General features: G+C 49.9%; 1 protein-coding gene across 1 annotated transcript in view; it reads left to right on the top strand.

The window, feature by feature from the left end:
• Window positions 1–22,133, top strand: part of CCBE1 (collagen and calcium binding EGF domains 1) — a gene marked incomplete at both ends in the record, with an annotated part of 172,481 nt that overhangs the window by 148,054 nt on the left and 2,294 nt on the right. Inside the window, 7 exons of the mRNA XM_084252903.1 lie at window positions 2,815–2,867; window positions 8,341–8,475; window positions 11,087–11,239; window positions 16,681–16,784; window positions 19,197–19,317; window positions 21,142–21,281; window positions 21,372–21,407. Of these exons, the coding sequence (XP_084109029.1) occupies window positions 2,815–2,867; window positions 8,341–8,475; window positions 11,087–11,239; window positions 16,681–16,784; window positions 19,197–19,317; window positions 21,142–21,281; window positions 21,372–21,407 (742 nt within the window). The remainder of the gene's footprint in view (window positions 1–2,814; window positions 2,868–8,340; window positions 8,476–11,086; window positions 11,240–16,680; window positions 16,785–19,196; window positions 19,318–21,141; window positions 21,282–21,371; window positions 21,408–22,133) is intronic.

Here is a 22,133-nt window from a genome sequence, read left to right as displayed (position 1 = left end):
CTCCATCCAGCTTCCTAATGAATCACTCGAGCTTCAAATCATCTAGTGCACAGCTCTTCCTCTTATAGTTTTCTGTAGGACAGCCTCCAGTAATTCAGTAAGTAATGACCGTAAAATTTTAATGAATACTCTAGTAAGCCAGTTCTTTATGGACGTTAGGAACTTGGACATTCTTAAGCCATGAGCAACTAGACAGGGTTTGAGTTTCTTGGAATGTGAAGGTAGGTCCTCTACCTCTACGAGAAATAATCATCATCCTACAGTGATATGATGTAGGATTTCTCTTGTCATGTAAAATTATTTGGTTGGAGATTATTTCGTTGGGAAATCGTGTCTTATGAGATAACTATGGACACTGTCACGTGTCATTCATATCAGTGAATTGTGTATATGTGTGTATACACTGATGTGTGTGTGTGTATATATATATGTAGATGTGTATGTGCAAAATAACCTGTATTGTGAACAAGAACAGACAGGCAAATGGGTCTTTTGCAGGGGGGCCTTTAGCGGTTTCACTGAAGTCTGTCTCAGAAGCACCCCATATACCGGGCCTCCCCAGTGGCGCAGCGGTTGAGCATTGTGTTGCAAAGCTGCCCGCAGCCTCTGCAGCACCGGTTTGATCCCTGGCTGCCAGCAAAGGTTGCACATGGTGCGCAGACCTCCCCTGCTGCCTGCTGCTCCCCTCAGCAGTGTATTTCATCAGTCTGCCTGTTCTGTTCCCCGCTCTGGCTCTGGTGGATTCTCTCACCCTCCCATGCTTCTGACTGTGCCCAGTGCCTGTATAAATAAATAAAATAAATAAATCTTTAAAAAAAAAACCCCATATACCACTTTTTTTCCTTTTTTATTATGTATTTATTACATCATTCTTCATATTTGTACAACGCATGATTTCCCCGTGAAATTCCCACCACCATTTCATCCGGGCACCATCACCATAGTCCCTTGGGCTCTTCCCACCCCGTGCGGATCCCTCTCCCTCCTCCTACCCTACAGAATGTCTCTCATCTATAGTTGCCGTTGATTTTGATGTTTATTATAGTTCCTTTTTTTTCCTGATCCCTTATTTGGTTCCTCTGCATTTATGAAGCCCACTGGTGAAGCTTTTGAAGTAGGATATCTACCGCAGCTGGGCTGCATGTGGGACAGGCTGGGAAGGAGGAGGCAGTGTCCTCCACTGGTCCGCAGGGTGTTCTCTTGCCAGATGTGATACTTAACCAGTGTGGACCGTTCTCCTGTCTCTGAGTTGAGCGCATCAGCTGCCCTTTCTCCTGTGCCCTCTGCAGGAGGAATTAATTTGCACAGCACATCCCAGCCCCTCCTCAAGGGATGCTTTTCTCTCATATAACACCTGGAGTCCACCTCACCAGACCTCCCCTGCAGTCTGTGTCCAGAGCCACTACACCAGGAGAAAGCTTAGACGACCTGTAGTTTCTCTTCTGCGACCTCCTTTTATCCCACCTCACCCCCTCTCAATTTTACAGGCTTATCACAATTTCTGTGTGCTCAGCTGCTGATAGAAAACCTGGAAGGAATTTCAGCCCACTGAGTGGCGTGTGGGTGATGCTCCTGTGACTGACTAGAGCTTTGGGATTGGGTGGGGGCTAACTACTATTTTTAGCCCATGATCTCTCTTACAAAAGCTGGGGTACAGGCCAGAGGTGCGGGAGGTGAGAGGATTCACCAGAGACAGGGTGGGGAGCAGAACAGGCAGATGGACTGAAATACACTGCTGAGGGGAGCAGTGGGTGAATCAGCAGTCTGCTGCACCATGTGGGTATCTCCCTGGCCGGCCGGGGATCGAACTCATGCTGCAGAGGCTGTGGACAGCTTCACAGTGCTGTACTTAACCCCTTGCACTATCAGGGAGGCCCTGTCCTGTTTGTTCAGGTGAAAAAACACTGCAATATTTCCGTGTTTAGCTCCTCACTCCACAGTGCAACTAAGAAGTGCACTAAAGAGCAGGAAACTTTGCCTCCATCTGTCTCTTGCCCCAACTTCACTCCCCCCCCACCCCGCCCCGAATCACCTGCTTTCGTTTACCCTCTAGTCTAAATGGCTGTTTGCTTCTGTTTGGTCCAGAGTTTATAGTTGTCTGCACAGGGTTTGCGCTGTTAGGAACTCACAACTCCTCACCAGAGGCATAATCTCTCCAGTGGGATTTGCATTTTCAACAGATAGCACCATTTCTCTGCCTCCGGCTGAGATATGAGTCTTGATTATTTGTCGGCAATTGCCTGCTTGCTGTTTGTCAAATTCAGGTAATTTCAGTAACTTTCAATCCTTGATGTTATACAGCTGCAAAATAAAACCACTCAAATGAAGTCAGCATGCTTAGGATCTAGTCCCAGCTTGATAATAATCAGCTACCAAAGTATTATTATATTAGCATCAGTATGTAATAATTATCCAAGTATTATCATTAGCCAATTGTTGTTATAATTAATGAGTCGTGTCAATATTTAACCTGTAGGATATGAGGGGCCTGGCCAGCCCCAAAGGTCCTTATATACTTATATCCTATAAGCTTCTAATCACCTAATACAAGACTCTTGAAATCTCAGTTCATTAATTCACTTCAAAGGATTCAAAGGATTAATGTCTTATATTTTGTGGGGAGAGGGTCTCCTACTACTGTGGTGTTAATAGTTCTACCCTTTTATATCTCAGCCGACCTTAAAATACCCCACCTCCACTTTCCTTCATGCCTCTGTTTTTCCTGCTCACAACTTATTTCATACAAAACCAATAACTGAAAACTGTATTTTAATACAACATCACATTTAAAATGCATTTTTGTTTGTCTCCTAGGAAAAAGTGCTGCAAAGGATATAAATTTGTTCTTGGACAATGCATCCCAGAAGGTAGGTAATATAAAAGATTATGTCTTCTCACTTTATTCATAACTAAACACTAGAAGTCTATAAAGTTCAGATGTGCTTGGAATGCATGTGAGTTATCTGTGTTTGATTATCTGTGTGTGTGTATATTATTTCTTTTTTTTTTTTTGGTGTTAAATTCATCTAATGCTTATTTGGTTACATGCCATATGCTCTAAATCATTACTCAGCTATACACATACATTGAGTGATTCATATACTACACATTTTATGCAAAATACGCTGTGGTTTCCTATTCGTTTAGCACATAGTTAGAACAACGACTTTCTTCCCCAACCTCTCTACCTCCTTTATGAGCTAACCTTGGAAACTTGCCCCGTGACCTTCAGCCAACACTGTGTTCAGGCCAGCACTGAAGAGACAGAGTGATATAAGCCATGGACCCAGCCCCCAAGGACCATCCCCTCAAGTTGGGGACACACGATCCAGATAGGTGGAATCAGAGAGCTGCATTTTTTAAAAGATTTATTTATTTATGCATACAAGAGCTGGAGTACAGGCCAGAGATTCGGAGGGTGAGAGGATTCACCAGAGACAGAGCAGGGAACAGAACAGGCAGATTGACCAAAATACACTGCTGAGGGGAGCAGCGGGTAAGACAGGAGAGGTCTGCCTCGCCATGTGGGTTTCTCCCTGTCTGGCGGGGATTGAACTCATGCTGCAGAAGCTGTGGATTGCTTCATAGTGTGGTGCTTAACCCCTTGTGCCACCAGGAAGGCCCAGAGTGCTGCATTTTAATAAAATTTCTGCAGTGTAGTAGTCTGTTCAGGTTGCTATCATGAAAAGACCGTAGGATGGGTGACAACATTTATTTCTCATGATTTTGAAGACTGGGAGTTTCAAAACCAAGGACCCAGACGACTCAATGTCTGGTGAGAGCTTCCTGGGTCATAGAGGGCTGTCTTCTTGTGCAACTTCACGTGGTGGAGAGTTCCCTTTATAAGGACGCTAATCCCAGTTACGAGGGCTCCAACCTCATGACCTAATCACCTCCCAAAGGCTCCACCTTTCACATCATCACCTTGGGGGTTAGCCTTTCTGCATATGAATTTGAGGAGGACACAAAAGTGGTCTCCAGAAGGGGAGACTTCAGTTAGGTTACCAAAGAGGGCTACCAAGGACTTAGGTAGGAGGCATGAGCTACAATGGATTCCAGGCTGAGCACTGACAGAGTAAACACTAAGAGCTGTTTGAAAAGCAAGAGACTAGTTTGCCCACGGCTGGGCTGTGAGAGGTGGGTGAGTAATGTGCAGCCCAAGCAGCTAGGTCCCGCCAAGACCTGTAGCAGTAGAAAACAAGTTTTTTTTGTCAGTTGAAAATAAATAAATTCCTCCTCTTTATTGCTCTCTGATGGAAGGACAGAAAATTTCATTAAACCACAGCTGTGACCTCTGAGAACTGCTTTAGAAAAGTTGACCAGGAAATGGCTTTACATATGATGGTTTACGTGGCCTTGGGTCTCTCCAAGACTGAGTTTCTCACTGCAGGCCAATTCTGCTGGTTAAAGTATGGTGGAAAAAGCAAAAAAAGGTCAAAATAATTGTATTCCTTTATAAGCCAGCCTTCTCTGTCAATAGCTGTGTCCTTTATATTTCAGTTTGGCAGATACAGAAAGAAAAGTAAGTTTAGGCCCATCAACTTAAGATTCCAGCTAACAGCCTTGCCCAATCTAATTAAAAACATATTACATGGGATACCACATACTTAGAATGTCTTTAAATGTCAATGTTACGGTTTCCAATATCTAAAATTCACCCTAAAAGGTGAATTCACCCTAAAAGGACACTGGAGCACCTATTAGTAATATAACCTGGAACAGAGTGTTTCCAGAAAAGTGCTCTCAAGTGCTGACTCTTGCTTTGCCATAATGGACTCTGCTCATTGCTTTGCATTAGGATACTTGTTTTTTTTTTAATATTTTTTTTTATAGAGGCATGTTTATTTCTTTATTTGTTTTGTTTGCACATGCACTGGGTACAGTCAGAAGCGCGGGGCGGGAGGGTGAGAGAATTCACCAGAGCCAGAGCGGGGAGCAGAGCAGGCAGAAGGACCGAAGTACACTGCTGAGGGGAGCAGCGGGCGGCAGGAGAGGTCTGCGCGCCATGTGGGACCCTCCTCCGGTGACTGGGGAGCAGCCGGGGATCGAACCGGCGCTGCAGAGGCCACGGGCAGCTTCGCAACCCAGCGCTCAACCGCTGCGCCACCGGGGAGGCCCATCATTAGGATACTTTTTAAAGTTTATTGTTTTAAAATGGGGATGAGGCGAAGTTTGTTTATTACAGAGATGTTACCAATCATAAATGTTTTTAATTACTGAAGAATGCTAAGTATAAATGTAGGATTACAGAAAAGAGAGTGTACTAATCAGGGTTATCGGAGCTACATGGGGTAAAAAAGGGAAGGGGGAAGGAGAGGTTGATTGACTGATTTTAAGGATTTGTCCTACGAGATTATAGAGGCAGACAAGTCTAAAATCTGCAGGGTGAGTCAGCAGGCTGGAGACCAGCAGTTTGAGTGCAAAAACAGGCTGCTGGCAAAACTCCCTCTTCCTCGATGGAGGTTAGTCTTTTTTTCTGTTAAGTCTTTCTCTGATTAGACGAGGCCCACCACCATTATGGAGGGAAGTCTGCTTTATGCAGTGTCTACAGGTTTAAATGCTAATATCATCTACAGACTACCTCCACAGAAACATTTGGAAGAATATTTGGCCAAATATCTGGGTTATGTGGCCTAGCCAAATTGGCACATAAAATTAACCATCACAACTAGTAAAAAGAAACTAGAATTTCTAAACAAATATGCCAACTAATGAGTGGAAGCTGCCATTTAAGAGTGTTGTCTCAAAATTGTTGTTCTAGGTTCAGGGTTAGCAACCTAGGATTCTTTCAGAATCCTGCCTAGAGCAGGCCAGAGAACTTGGAGCAACTCCTCAGGATTAAATTGATAGAATGAGTGATGTGTCCAGGCATTTCAAGAGGACATTTAAAGGACACACAGAGCCCCTGAGGATGACTTGGATTGGGTTTGTAGGAAATGGAATAAGTAGGTTGGAATTAAGTTCAGAAATAGACCCCTCACCGTTTGCTGAATAGAATGTAATATGAAGAATTGCTAGCTGAAACTCAGGACAGACAAGGCTACAGGGAAGCAGCAAGTATGACAGAAGTAAGAACTGCAGCAAGTAGCCACCACCTCTAGGCCAAGAGAACTAAGAGAAGATGCAGAAAAAATGCAAACAGAAGCAGGAAGGAGGTACCATCAGGTGGGGACCCAGACCTATTAGGGCGCTACCAGCCGATGCTGTTTTGAAGAACTCTGAGGGAGTGACCACCGGGCAGGGACCCAGACATTTAGAGTGGGAGCAACACACGCTGATGCTGGCCTCTCTGAAATGGAATGTAACGAGCCTGAATCGGCAAGTGTTGGGAAATGCAAACTGCATTTTGCTGCTGCTCTTGGAACAAACTACTGCTGACGGGATAAAGAAAGGGGTTGAGATGAGGCTTCCCAGAACAGGAAGCACAAGAGGCGCCTTCTTCCTCTTAGAGCCTCCTAGGGTGTATCTGTGCTTGCGTGTGTCTCTGTGTATGTGTCTTCCTGTCATGTCCCTTCCCTCTCACTAGATACCCTTAGTTGCACCTAGTAGGCCAGCAGCTGACAAAGTAGACATGTACTCTGGAGTTCCAGCCATAAAGTAGCCATACACTGAAGGAGGAATTGGAACAAAGAAAAAAAAAAATAACTGACACCCCAAAATATACAAGATCATCATTTTAATTCCAGGGGAAGCAGTGTCATCAGGAAAGGCCAGGTGATTTGAGTCTGTGCCCAAGGTCAGCAAAGAATAGTGTTTATATTATAGTACAAACAGTCGAGATTTACTGCAGGAAACGTCTTTTATTTTTATAAATAAACCCAGATTAAGTGAAGGTACCACAGATTCTAGGTAGTGTGGTGCTGCCAGAATGAGCATGAGCTCAACTCACATAAACACGCGTGCATAACTTCATGCAAACACACAAAGTGAGATCCGCTCACAGACACAGACAGCAGGCGCCTAATACCAGCCCCTCCTTGGCTGGAGTCGTGGAGGATGTCCAGTCCGACCAGGCTCTGGGAACAGGTAAGGAAAGGTGGTGACATGTGAAAACCAGCTCGGCAGACTGCATGGGGGTCTGGCCGGAGTTTCAGCATCACCGCATCAGCAACGTGGAGGGAACAGACATGGGGTTAAAAGCTGAATGCTTCTCATTCGTGGCTGGAAATCAGCAGGGAGGGCTGAGAATGAAAGAAGCAATGCAAATTGGCCGTTCAGAGGCACAGAGGTAGGTATGAAGAGGAGGTGCCTCCAGGGGCAGGCCTGGTAGAGTTGATGAGGGGAATTTTTTCAAATAAGCCATGCTGGGCACCACACCAGCATGAGAATTTGTGAGACCTCTCTGCCCTTTTTCCACTCTCTGGCAGCCGTGAGGGACGGTGGTCCTGGCCCAGCAGGGCAGTCTACTGCCTTCCGCAGCGAAAGCACACAGGGCCTTGATCCCTGGAGGTGAGGCTTCATCACCACGAGGCAGGGACGCTCACAGGGGACAGGCCTGGGGCTGCGCTGTGGGAGGAGTGTCCAGCCCCACAAGGACAGTATGGTCCTGCTCAAGGCTGCTGGGGCTGACAGCCCGCCTCTCCCTCCCGCCTTTGCGGCAGAGCTGAGCCAGCCTTGCTCCGGGTCCAGGGATCGTTTATCTGTCAGCACCTGCAGAAGATAGCGCGGTGATTAATGAGATGCTGGATCTAGTCTGGAAGACTGTTCAGCCTGAGCTCCTCACTCAGAGCCAAATCTCTTCAGAGAGGGGCGGAGATGCCCTAATTCTTTATGAGTAACAGAGTAATCACCCCAATTTGCACAGGCTTAGGGCTAGAAGGAGGTCTCCAGCCATTCACCCTCACCCAGGCCCTTCTCAGATGCAACAGCACCCCTTCAGTACACAGGTACAGCACATGATCACACAGACGTCAGCTCTCTGATAACTCAGTCCCATCTCCCGTCCAAGCCTCCCTCCCGCTCCCCCGGCCAGCCTCACTCCCAGCCCCCATGATCACGTTTTGACCCCTCACAAGGGCTGACTGTTCTTTAGTGCTCAGCTGGAAGCAGCCCCCCATCTCTGCAGTAATTGGGGGACCAGACAAAGCAGGCCTCCAGGTAATGCCCCAGAGCCCGGCCCCCTGAGGCCATCTTGCTCTCTGGATGAGTGGCAAAGACCAAGGCGGGTGGGGGTCACCCAGCAGACTCACAAGCGGTCTCTGCTTCTGACTGCAGTGGTGCCCATCGGTTCCCACTGTGGACCGCGGTCGTGCTGTACAGGCGTCTGTTCCAAGCCCAGCGGGCAACCCACCTCTGCCCTGGGAGTGGCTGTGGCTGATGGCGCTCCGCTGTGTTTTTCAGATTACGACGTGTGCGCCGAGGCCCCCTGCGAGCAGCAGTGCACGGATAACTTCGGCCGCGTGCTGTGCACCTGCTACCCCGGATACCGCTATGACCGGGAGAGGCACCGGAGGCGGGAGAAGCCCTACTGCCTGGGTGAGTTCCTGGCTCCACCGGAGGACGGGCCCCACACAGATGACTTGTCCTTTGCGGAACTTTCTTCAGCAGCTCTTTGGGTCTGCCTCCATCTGGGCCCCTCCCCCTACATCCTGATACCTGTCAGGGGAGTTGGGGTTGGTATGAGCCTTGGGCGGGACGAGGCAGGGCCTTCACCAGGATCATGAAAATTAGAGCCAAGGAATGATTCTTTCAGGACGTGGTGCTGGTCAGATCCGAGCTGGTGTGAGATGGGGAGCAGGGAAGGGTGGCAGGGACATGACCAAATGTAACCAGAACGGAGTCAAACAAAATATGCGTCAGCAGAGAAGTGGAGATGCAGAAAGGAACAAGGATAAGGCTGGGGAGGGACTAGGAAGAGGCAGTAGTGGTGTGGGAGGTGAGTCTGAGCTGCTGCGCCCCGCCCCCAGCCCCGCCTGGGCCACAGCTGAGCACTGGCCTCTCTGCCTTGCCAGGCAGATGGATTCCCACCTCTGACCCACCGTCCCTGCGCTCCTTGAGTTTCTGAGGCAGGTGGTGGTCATTGACCACTGGAGCTGTGTGTCTTAAAGCGCGCTCAGCTCACGACTGACCTGCCTTACAAAGCTCTGGGGTTTTTTTTTAAAGGCCTCCTGGCCTCCCCTTCAGACTCTCAGACACATGCACAGTGAGGCTGGGAGTCAGCCGGAGGAGCCTGGCCGCCGGCCCACACGGACTGTAAGTGAGCCCAGCTGAGCAGCCCCAACTCGGCCTCCAGATCTCATAGTTAAAAGGTCTAGATACAGGGCCTCCCCGGTGGCGCAGCGGTTGAGCGCTGGGTTGCGAAGCTGCCCGCGGCCTCGGCGGCGCCGGTTCGATCCCCAGCTGCTCCCCGGCCACCAGAGGAGGGTCCCACATGGTGCGCAGACCTCTCCTGCCACCCGCTGCTCCCCTCAGCAGTGTGCTTCGGTCCTTCTGCCTGTTCTGCTCCCTGCTCTGGCTCTGGTGGATTCTCTCACCCTCCCGCGCTTCTGACTGTACCCAGTGCATGTATAAACAAAACAAGCAAGCAAATAAATAAATAAAAACATGCCTCTATAAAAAAAAAAAAAAAGCTCTAGATACAGGCAGACCTTGGGGGCTGGACAGCTGGGTTTCTGGTTACTGCAAAAATGTATTGCCATAAAGGGAGTCACAGGACGTTTTGGGCTTCCCAGGGCATGTGGGAGCTCAGCGTGCACTCCACTGTAGTTGCTGGAGCAACCACTCATGTCTGTCTGAGAATGATGTGCACACCTGATTCCACGCTGAGCTCCTGCTGCTGGGAACATGGTACCAGTAGACTCCCCGAGGTCGGGTGGCCTCCAACCTGCAACTTGTAGGAACTGGCAGTAGCCGCAAAGCTCGACAAAACAAGGTCTGCCCGTGTTAGGTGCTGGCTTCTCCCCTGGGTGCCTGGGATCACAGGCCACAATGACCAAGAGTGGGACTGAGACCACTGAGCGCTCTGTAGGCACCCAGGGCTCCAGTGGAGAGCTTGGTAGCCAGGGCATGCCGGGAGGCTGGGCCGTCATCCGGCGGGCGATAGCTCCTTGCTGCTCTCACCTGGAGATCAGGAAAACCAGCCTCTGCTAGAGCAGACTCTCTCCACTCCTCTCACAGGAGAGGCAGCTTCACCCTTTGGCTTAGGGCAGGGCCACAGGAGCAAGGTAATAGCCTGAGGGGTTGCAGAGGACCCTCCCCCCCATGACTTCTGGTCTGTAAGTGACATTGATCCCTGCAGCCCCTGGGCATGCTGAGGCCTGCAGGGTTGGTCCTGGGCAGCTTGTCCTAGCAGTGGCTGGGACACTGTAGCCAAAATGCAGAGCCGGGCCCTCTGCCCACCACATGTGCACGGTCTGGGCGGATTCCCAGCTCCAGCCCGCGGCCCTGGATGTCTCCTGGATGGGGGTCTCCTGTCTTCCCTGGTGGGGAACAGTTTTGTTTCCACCCCATTCATTCACGAGTAAGCCTCCCCAGTTGCTTGTTTGATGGTATCACGAGTCATTTCCACTGCTCCTGAGGGGTCTGTTTGGGTCACCAATGAGGCAGAAACTTCCTGGGGAAAACTCTCCCCGTTAGACCCAGTGTAACTGTTTTCTTTCATCAGAAGCAGCTTTTCCCAGGTACCCAGGAAGGAGCCATTCCCTGGTGACCTGGGGTCACATCATGCTCTTGGGAACCTGCAGCCATAAAGGGGAACGACCAAACCCTGGGCATGCCAAGGCCCTGGCAGGATGCCCCCTCTCTGATGCTTGCCTTCAGAGCGTGTTGACATCGGTTATTTCATCTCTCCTGTGAGGAGCCCTGTGCAGGCACAGGCTGGGTAGCAGGGCTCATAGGTGAGAGCTCCGACGACTAGCAGTGCCAACCCTGAGCCATGTGACGTGGTGACGGCAGACCAGCCCCTGATTGGGTGGTAACCATGGCAACCTGGATGGCCCATGCGCCCAGCTTCCTGCTGTATTCCAGGCTCCCCCCTGAGGTCTGGCAAAGTGTCCTCTATGGAGAGGACAGAAAGGCAGGCGTGGTGATGCCTGTTGGGTTGGAAGTGGCTTCCCTGAAACATTCTCTGCATTTGGTTGGCACCCAGATATTGACGAGTGCGCCACCAGCAATGAGACCTTGTGTGCACACATCTGCATCAACACCGTGGGCAGCTACCGCTGTGAGTGCCGGGAAGGCTACATCCAGGAGGACGACGGAAAGACATGCACCCGGGGAGACAAATACCCCAACGACACCGGTGAGCCCGGCAAGTCAAAACGTCCTCTAATTAGAAAGGTGTCTGCATGTGTGCACACATGTGCGCACACATGTACACACACATGCATGCACTCATGAGTTGGGGAGCCCACCAGGGCTCCTCAGGCAGCAGTGGGCAGGAAGGGGCACTTGTGTGAATGGCTGGTGAGATCTGTGTGAGAGAGAGGAGGCGCACACGGCCCAGCCCCTTCCCGGAGAACCATGCCGTGAGCAGCCAGGGCGGCGAGCTGGCGCGTGGAGGGGAACCTCGCTGGTGCAAGGTGGTGTGCTCCCGGTCACATCTGCAGAGCTGATATCACATCTGCGGTCACATCTGCAGAGCTGAGTTTCATGCTTAGACCAAAGCAGGTTGAGCAGCGTGAGACACTGTCCGAAACACTGTCCCCACCGAGGAAACGGGCTGTGTGTGAACAGGAGACATTTCCATAGAAGGTAACATCAGGCATCAGAGCTGCTCAAAGCACAGTCTGCAGCCCCTTGTCCATCCATCTGTCCGGTCTGTGTCTGAACCGAACTTGGTTCAAGATTGGATCTAAACAGAAGTTGAGCATGTTTAGAAAGTTCTATGCCAATATGACCGAGAAAATGGGTTTACATCCAGAGACAGGTGCTTGCATGCCAGAGCCCATTTTTCTAGTAATTCATCCTTACTATATTTTACAAATTTAGGCCGCAATGAAGGGGGTAATTTTTCAGAGTCCGAGAAGCTGATTGGCATGCTATCAGTCAGATTCTGGGATGTCATCCGCCTGGGTTCACGGGGATGTCATCAGCTGGGTTACTGATTTAGGATTGGAAGGGAAGAGAGGAACCAAGGACCCTGGTGTCCCACATCCAGCCCTTGCAGGCTGGGAGTCCCTGGCGTCCCCACCACCAGCAGCAGCTCAGGGTTCAGCTCTACCTCCTGGGAGGGGCAGGGGCACTAGGTGAGCCTTGGGCCATTCCTGGGTGGGGCTGGGGGCTCTGAGGGCAAATCACAAGCACCAAGAAACATGGCAGATGAGAAGGCTTGAATTTTCTGGGTGCTCAGGAGCTGGTGATTCTGGGTGTAGCCTGAGATTCAAAAATGGGGGGAAGGTGGTTGCTCTCAGCTGAGGACAGTGCACAGCTGGGGACCAGCTGCCTCCCTAGGAAGAACTACAAAGTCAATTTCTGAGGAGCAACAGGGTGGGGTCCCAGGGAAGCCGCCACGTTTTAGAAGTCCATGCAATGTCTGCTGGCAGCGTGCCCGGCTGGAGTGGGCACTTCGGGACACGGCACGGGGGGCTTGCTGGTGCATTTCAAACCCCAAAGCACATTGTCCTGCCCACCCAGAATGTGCTGACAGCAGTGAATGGTCTTTTATGTTTCCTGGCATAAGAGTCAAGTAAGAAAAAATGTTTGCAGGCCACTTTTTTTTTTTTTAATGCAAAATTAAGATGACTTCATTTTTTACACTGTGGTGGAGAAGGCAGGGTAGGAGTGGGAGGTATAACTGATCCCTCAAAATCATGCTAAAAAATGGGGTGCAGGGACTTCCCTGGTGGAGCAAGGGGTTAAGCACCACATCATGAAGCAATTCGCAGCCCCTGCAGCACGAGTTCAATCCCCAGCCATCCAGGGAGCAACCCACATGGCGCAGCAGACCTCTCCTGACTTGCCTGCTGCTCCCCTCAGCAGTGTACTTCAGTAATTCTGCCTGTTCTGTTCCGCACTCTGTGTCTGGTGAACCCTCTCACACCCCGTATCTCTGGCCTGTACCCCAGCTCTTATATGCATAAATACATAAATCTTTAAAAAAAAAAAAATAGGGTGCAGCCTCTTAGCCACGGGGAGGTGAAGATGCCGACCAATTGAAAATTAGGAAAAAGAAGGGAACTTTCTCCATTTTCCTTTTGGAATTGCACTTTCAGCTACGCCCCACGCCAGGTAGCCTGTTGCAATGGGCTACTCGGCCTGGCATGCCCCCGCCCCATGCTGGCCATTCAGTCCCGTGAACTCTCATTGTCATGGGCACAAAGGGGCATTTTGAGCAGCCCTGGACGTAGCCCTGCTCACCAGTAGCTCCCACCTGGCTGGTAGCCTCACCTGTCCAGAGACCCGGCCTAGCGGAGGCCACACAGTCAGGTATGATTTCCAGAGCCTGGGGTAAGCTTCCCTGTGCTGAACTTACTTGCTCTTCAGTGGTCTCCTTTGTGTTATTCATAGATTGCCCAGCCAAATCCCATCTTGGTCCCCGAGGCCACCAGCACCCCCATACAGCGGCCTGCTGTATGTGTGGCTCCCTCGGGAGGGCTCTGAGGTAGGATGTGATGACAGGCAGCCCCAGTAGGGGGCGCTCGCTCCCGCTCTGCCCTGGGCATGTGGACCCCACCTTCTCTCAGGGCCTCTTTGCTATTTGCCATCTGTCCTGCTGAGATGGTGCTGGGACCAACTCCCATTTCCTCCCCTAGGACATGAATTGGACTTCCTAAATTTTTTTAAACACACAAAAAATTTCAGTGCACAAGGTCAAGAATTTTATTTATTTTTTTAAAGGTATATCTTCATGGCTCCTCAGTTTGTCCATGTATTTTATCCTTTATGCCCATTTTGGGCTTCCCTGAGCAAGTCCAGAGCCTACTTAACTGCAAATTTGTCATAAAGATAAAAAAAGGATTTGATTTCAGCGATGACCACTTTGACTGCCAAGGCTGAGAACTCAGTACAAAGTCTGAGTGAGCATTTGTCATCATAAAGGGTATAAATTCACAACAGCTTTGCATCTTCTCAAGTATTACTTTCATTTAAAGACTTTTTTTTTTTAATTTCAATCATGCATTACAGATTCCCCTGCATTGTGTTCTGCAGAACTTTGGGGTCCTGTGATGGCCCAGTGAGATGGTGGGGGGGCTGCCAGTAACTCTTTCTTCAGAAGCTTCTGCATTTGGGGAAGAACACATTCCTGCACCCACTGCTAAGGAGTCAAGATGTGAGTGCATGAACAGCTCTGCAGGGGATCGTCATTTTAAAAAAATGTTAATTTTGATGAAGCCTGCATGTCCCCAAATCATTTTCTTAAGAAACATTTCATAGATGATGGTGTCCTGAAAAATCCAATTTGGAAAATTCTGACTTGTGCACTTCTGAGACCTGAGCCCTGGGGCTGAACTTGGTGGGTCAACTGGTCGACTTCCAGGCGCGCCTGTTGTCATCACCAGATGTAGCAGCCCCAGCCCAGAGGTTGCTGTCTGCCGCCAACGGCACAGCATCTGCTGAAGGAAAGCAGGACGCTACTCCTCTGTCTTGCCGTGTTCACGGAAAGTTTGTTCCTGTTTACATTGACCTCGGTGGGAACAGCCTCTCTATTAGCAATGCTTATATCATCAAGCTTCACTGTGACACAAAACTTGCTGCACAAATTCGTCCACATTTTGAATTCTCTCCTCCTCCTCCTCCCAGCTCCAAATTCTTTTTTTTTTCCCCAAAACTGAAATATCCCATTGCCTATTATACAGCACGCCCCTCCCCAGAAGCAGCGTTGGCCTCTGTTGGCCGCCTGTGCACGGAGGATGCAAACACTTATTTGGCGTCAGTGTTTTGCTAAGGAAAACATTCCAGTACCAGTAACCACGGACATCGGGGGAGAAGAGCTGAGTCCCTCCTGTTTGTAATTAAAGTGAGCAAGGATAGGCCCCTGGTATGCCCTGAACATTCAAATCAAACCGTCACAGGGGCCACGGAGACGGTGGCAGCCTGGCTTTGCTGGTGCTGCAATAAGATGCAACACCCGGATGTGTTCCTTGGACAGCTGCAATACCATGGAAAGTTCCCTGGCTGGGAAGTTGAGAGAGCTGCTTCCATGTAACCAGCTGAGACCTGGGGCAGTCTGTGGCTTGTGTCCCCCTCTGCAGAGCTTTGAAGACCCTTGACCATCTCAGATCTTTCCCACATCAGTCATGTCAGCCCCTGGCAGCCCTGTGAGTCCTCATTTCCTTGCCTGTGAGAGCCAAGACTCACAGTCATGCCAGTGTCCAGGCTTGGCCGGTGGGCTTTGCTGACCGCAGCTGGAAGGTGTACCATCTGCATCAGATACTCGACTCAAGAACGGGCCCAGAGGAGCCACTGCATCTGGAATATCAGAGGCAGCTAAGCAGTTTCATCTGTTTGGGGCTAATTGATAAGCCCAGTATTTCATCACAGTCATTTTTTTTGATGAAGAGATAATGATTATTGACTGTAAGCACATGTGATCTAAGACCTCTCCCTCTTTTTTTTTTTTTTTTCCTTCTTAATTTTAACTTTGCATCTTCAGTGTCTGTAACGTGTCAGGCAAAGGAATTTGAAGGCCAGCACAGCTGGCTTCTGACAGCCAAAAGGCCAAGGCACACACAAGCTGGTGACATGCCATCTGGCTGATAGGCCACTTTGATTTTCTCTTTGAAAATCTGTAGCTGGAGCCAGTCGAGTCCTCCCAGCAAGTCGGAGCAGCCCTGATGGGGAGACAAATTAAGGACATGTTGGCTCCATAGTAATTAGCGTGCTGGTCTTTATTTTCAACTTTTGTTTATTTTCTGATAAAGTGACCGAGACCTCCGACATCACTTAATGATGGTTCAAAGTGTCAGGGCCAGCCGAGTGTTTCCTATAACTTTCAAGCTCCACTAATCCGTAGATCAATGGTTCTCAACCTGGGGACCTTTGAAAATGCTGATACTGGTCCCTGGCTGTGACCCCCAGGTGGTTGGGGTGCAGCTAGTCCTGTGGGGGTCTTAAAAGTCCCCCCAAGTGATTGTAGTAAACCTCCGGTGTTGAGAACTAGCACCAGGATATATATCTGCACAATCGACTTGTGTAAACGAACACACTCTGTTCATTTTGTGACACTGTAAAATATGTCAGGAACATTCTTTAGTTTTCTAAGTTTATTAGATATTACCAATATGGTATCTAAAGAATTCTATTTCCATTGCTTAGATGTGTGTCCTGCTCAACAGCAGTGAAAGTTAGAGCTACTCGCCCCCATGTGGCCACTCAATAATATTGCATCTTTAAAATCAGAACCAGCCAGAGAAAAAAGTGTTAGGTAACAAGGTCACCGTCTCCGTGACAACTCCCCTTGGACAGTGGGTGACCAGAGGTGATAAAAGACCAGCTTCAGGGGCCTGCGCTGGAGTCACAGTGCCTGAGCTTGGGGGTCATTGACAGTGCACAAACATGGGCCTTTGAGGGGAGAATTAATCACGTCAGGTTGCTTGCTGGATCCCACCCCCCATATCGGGGTGAGCTGTCAGCATCCAGAGAACTGTAAAATCAGCAACTTCAGTCCCGCACACGTTCCTGTCCACTGGAGTTCCGGTGCTGAACCTTCCCCCCATCCCTGGTCCCCCGCCTCAATTCTGCCTCTCCAGGGCTGGAGGTTTTCCAGCCTTCTGAGGGGTCTGAGCTCATCTCCTTTCCAAGGGCACGATGAGAAGTCTGAGAACGCGGTGAGAGCCGGGACCTGCTGTGCCACGTGCAAGGAGTTCCACCAGATGAAGCAGACGGTGCTGCAGCTGAAGCAGAAGGTGCGTGCCCGCTGGTAGCCACGGCCGCTGGTAGCCACGGCCACTAGTAGCCAGGGCCTTTAGTAGCCATGGCTGCTAGTAGCCATGGTCAATAGTAGCTGCGGCTGATATTAGCTGCCACCACATGCAGCACTTGGCAAGCTAGAGCAGAAGGGCACTAGGAAACCATGAGAAAAGGAAATCGTGGCCAGCCTTCCATGGAGCATCCTCAGAGGTTGGTGCCAGCTGGGTCTGGATGTGGGTGCTTTGCCAGATTCCCTCAGCACCCCCAAAGGCCATGGAAGGCAGTGATGGTGTGGGTCAGGTGGGCGGCTGTTAGGTAGACCTCCGGGTCTGGGGCACATGGGGAAGCTATGGAGAGGTTGCACCGGGGCTATTGGGACTTTTTATACAATAACCCCAAGATGCACAGCTTTGGAGAAGACTGTGTCTCTCTTATCTGAACTTTTGTCTATGTTTTATCAAATAGAGGACATCCTCGCTATTAACTTCCATAAACTGGTGGTGAGTCACTGTAGCGCCTTTATCACATTATAAACATCCAGCCTGTGCTCTGGGTGCCACGCATGTTGGGAAGCAATCATTGGGGTACCTCAAGGCACCCGCAGTGAGACTCTCTTTATAAAAGGCTCCACTCATGCCTGAAGGATCAGCTTTCCAGTGACGCGGTTCTGCTGTGAGTAATGCCCCGGGCTGGATCTGTGGTCTGATCTCTTGACCACCGTGGACCCAGATAGATGGTATTTGATGATACCTTAGGTCAAGCATCTTGGCTTGTCAGCAACTCAGAAATTACTCTCATGGTGATAAAACATACCCTCACTGGTGGGTTGGTTTAATCACTTCCGCTCAAGGCTGGCGTATACAATCTGTTTCACTGCGGCATCCAGTTAGTCCAGGGGGCAAAGGAATAACATGAGACTGCATTTTCCATGTTCACCAACGGCCTCTGCTGAGAACCGAAGCTGCCAGTGAAACAGCAGATCAATAGGCGGAGAAAAAAATGGCTTTTCAGGCCCCCTGGGTTGCTGGCAGCCACGCTCTCAACTTTAACAGAGGAATATATGGCGCTTGCATAATCATGATCCTTATCATGATAGTTTGTGATCTAATAGGGAGATGAGGCAGAAAGCTTCCAAGCATGTCAGTGGAAACAGAGATAAATAAATACCTCCCACGCAGACAGCCTCACTTGAACTTGGGCTGGTATTAGTACTTGTTGAGCAAACCCCCAATGAAGGTTCATGGAAGACACATGTCTGCCCTTCATAGACCAGGGCATTCGGGCTCGGGGGAAGCAGTTGAACCATGTCCCAAGACCTGAAGTTACCCCCAGTTACCCCCCACCCCCGCATGGTTAATAGTTCAAGAGCTGGGGGGGAAGTCTTTCTAGCATGGACAACCTTTAGGATCTGTGCTGCTAAATCTCACAAGTTTTTCGGAAATGCAGTTACTAAGTGAGAGGCTGGCTCGCCTGTAACCTCCCTGCTGTGTTTGAAGCTCCATAAAAGCAGCTGGACACTTTGTGGTATACCTGTCACCTTGACAGGCCCCGCCACAGAGCTCCCCTCTTGCAGCATTGGGTTTGGTGGGGGTGGGGGTGGGGGTGGGGCAGGACTGTTTCGAGCAGTGTCTATGGCAGCAAGGAGATATAAGGGGCCAGTAAGCTCTGCCTTAAGTTAACTTACTGTCTTATCCGGGAAACCAAGCCAGCAGTGTGTGTCAACCACAAAGGGCAAATTAGGATTGCCACCAAAATCTAGTTTCCATATAATTGACCCCTTGTTCCCGATTTCCCAACCTCATCCCCCTTATTTTCTGGTAACTGCCACTTAGTATTTACAATCTGCAAGTTTGTTTTTGTTTTGTTTTATCTCTTCACTTGCCACATAGGAGTGAGATCTTAATGGTGTTTGTCTTTCTCCATGTGGATGCATTTGTACAAATCACCACCATCACTATAGCCGGGTTATTTGGAAGGTCAGCCCTGAGCATGCCAGGACCCATAGCCACATGCTTGCCCTGGCTTACAAGGCTGCGAGGTCTGAAAGGTCAGGTGACCAGGTCCTGCTCACTGTTATTTTGCCTTGGAAATCAGCACAGGGCTCAACAGAGGTTTGAGACATAAAGTAATTAACAAATTAGAAGTCTGAACCAGATAGCTAATTAACTGGGTAGTTATGATGATGATCAGTCCAGGTTTGCCCACTAACTAGCTGTGCAATGTCTGCAGGTCATGTCCACGAGGTCTGTGGGGTTAGAAGGGATTCCTCCGGTCCCTGTGAACTCCAGTTTGAAACAAGGGGAATAGTGTGAAAGACCTTGCGGCCTCCGCAGAGGACACAGATACAAAGGCCCTCCCTGGCAGGGGAGCCATTGCTTCCTGTGCAGCATGTCCTCTTCTCTTTGCAGATCGCCCTGCTCCCCAACAGTGCTGCAGACCTGGGCAAGTATATCACCGGCGACAAGGTGCTGGCCTCCAATGCCTACCTGCCCGGACCCCCTGGCCTGCCTGGGGGCCAGGGTCCACCTGGTGAGTGTGCAGAAGGGCAGAGACGTGACAGTGACCAGCCCAGGCCTAGCTGAGGAGAGCTCAGGTTTGATGGGGGTAGGTGAGAGCAGAGCTGGAGTCCAGGAGCCCTCACACCTGTGCAGGGAGAGCACCTCAGGACATGGGGTCCCCCAACCTGAGAAAGCCTCCTCACCTGCTGTCATTTGATGCAAAAACGTGATTGTCCTGGATTTAGATAAGATTCTTCAAGGTCATTTGAAGTTATAGAGAAACAAGAAGAAAATACCTTTTAATCTTAACATTTGCAAAGGTAGACTGGTCTCATGAACCCCTCTGGACTTATCACCCAACCCTTTCTCTCACACCCGGGTCCCCAAACCTGTCTCTTCTTTCCCCTATTAGTTGTGAACTCATTTACATTTCTCTTTATTTTAGGTATAAATATGAGGATGCACCTGTGTATATGTTTTTCTTTATAAGTCACCTCTCTAGAGCCACACTTTGTTCCTAGTGAGTGACTTGCTGGCGGACTTTTGCTCTTCTGCCATCGGTTTTCTGACATGGTTTGAGCTGTCCAGGGTCCTTGGTGGAGCAGAACGTGATTAGCAACTAGTTTTGGCAAAACTGTGCCCTGGCTTTCTCCTCCAGTTTTGTTTCCTTCTCACTTCTTACTTTTCGAGCATCACAACTTACGATGCCAGCTACTGAGAGGCAGCTAAAGAGAGCATAAGGATCCTTGTGGCCTTAAAGTAAGTCCAATGACAAGGCCTGTGACAAAGGACAGACTGGGTTTCCTATGTCATAGGAACTTATGCTGGGCTGAAACTCATCAGCCTTGGGATGGGGTGGGGGTGGCGAGAGAAGGAGGACAGCAACTCTGCAGTCCCCACTCCACATCACACCCCACATTTGAAAGGCACTTGATCCTTGACCTCTGAAGTTTATCGATTATACAAAGAGAGGTCAGATATGTCTCTAGCATCATGCTACTGGAGGTAAATGATTTAGTCTAGGAGGGATCTGACCTCCTGCCCAGATAAACTCTTGGACGATGTACCTGGAACCAGCATGGAGAGTAGGGGTGTGAGACCCTTGTGGCTGCAACTTTGGCTTAATGATTATCTGAGCTGGCGAAGACTCACCCATGTGTAAAAAACCTGTGGTCTTGGCTTCTGTTTTCTGGACCTTCTGTTTTCTGTTTTTCTTCCACTCCACCACTGCTCTGTCAATAGTAAGGGTGAGGTGTGACCCCAGAGTAACAACTATAGCATCTGAAAGGCTTTGCCGAGGAGTGATGGGGACACAGCAGTCCCGCCTCCTCACTGCAGGTGCAGAAACCTGCATTTTCATGTGCAATTTTTCAATTCAGGAAATTCAGAGGTTAATAGTACACATACACATGTTGTAGGTATGTGTGTATGCATGTGTACATGTTTGCATGTGTATACACACCCACATATGCATCTTTACATGTGTGTGCATTTGTTTAAAATGTGTACGTCAGTTGTCGCTTGCCCAGGTGTAGTGGGGGCTGCGGAGGGCCTGACAGTTACAGGTGACCTCAGGGAGCGAACATGTGCAGGCGCGCTCCCTGCGTGGCTAAGGAGCGGTGGATACAGGGAAGTCTAGAGGAAGAAGACTCTCTGGTGTCTGGTGGGAGTGGGAGGGGCGGGAGGCTATGGAGGAGGAAGCGGGACGTCCATTTGCTCTTGTTACATTTAAGAGGCCTAAGGGGCAGCTCAGGCGTGTCAGACAGGGGACCGTGTGCACAGACAAGAGACTGAAGGGGCGCCCTGACTCACCTGCCATGGGATGCGGAGCTGATGCGCTGTCCTTTGCTTACAGGCTCACCAGGACCAAAGGGGAGCCCCGGCTTCCCGGGTATGCCGGGCCCTCCCGGGCAGCCCGGCCCGCGGGGCTCCATGGGGCCCATGGGGCCATCGCCTGACCTGTCCCACATTAAGCAAGGCCGGCGGGGCCCTGTGGTCAGTATCTTTGCAGAAATCCACTCGCTGGGGGCCATGTCCTTGTCCCATGCTTTTCCTCCCGTGAAACTAGATCCCTTTGTCTCGTAGGGCCCGCCAGGCGCACCCGGCAAAGATGGTTCTAAGGTAAGTCAGTCTCCAGCTGGGCAGCACCCAGCGGCTCGGGGCGCCCAGGACTGGCCATGGTTTTTTGTATATATATATATATATTCTTTTTTTCCTTTTTTCTTTTTTCTTTCTTTTTTTCTTTTTTACATCATTGTTCAGTTTTAAAGAATAGTTGCTCCCCCCACCCCCTCAGGTGTGGTCCCCATAGAGTTTCCTTCCCCAAGGCCCCCGGGCACCATCACCTCAGTCCCCTGTGCTCCTCCCTCCCTCCCTCTGATCCCTCTCCCGCCTCCTCCCCTGCAGGATGGCTCTGGTTTATAATGGTCTGTTTTGCTTTGTTGTGTTTGTACTATTGTTATTTTTTTACACTGATGTCTTATTGGGTTCCCCTATATTCCTGCTATAAGGGAAACCATCCGATATTTTACTTTTACCTTCTGGCTTATTTCACTGAGCATCATTCCTTCTAGCTCCATCCACGTTGCTGCGAATGGCATGAGTTTATCTTTTTTGACTGCTGAAATAGTCCATTGTGTGTATGTGCCACATCTTCTTGATCCATGGCTGGCCATGTTTTGCATGTGACAAATCAAAACACAGACTCCCTGTTCCCCCTCTGCCCCCGAGACTGGGCACACCTAAAAACATGTTTTCTTAACATATCAAACAACCATCATAACAAAACCAGCAGCAAAACCACTCCTGAGACAGAGTGCCCCCCCATGTATCAAAGGCGCCTCCGTT

The sequence above is a fragment of the Talpa europaea genome, assembly GCF_964194135.1.
Source record: "Talpa europaea genome assembly, chromosome: 13".
Lineage (NCBI taxonomy): Eukaryota > Metazoa > Chordata > Mammalia > Eulipotyphla > Talpidae > Talpa > Talpa europaea.
This window is presented reverse-complemented; position numbering and strand designations above follow the sequence as displayed.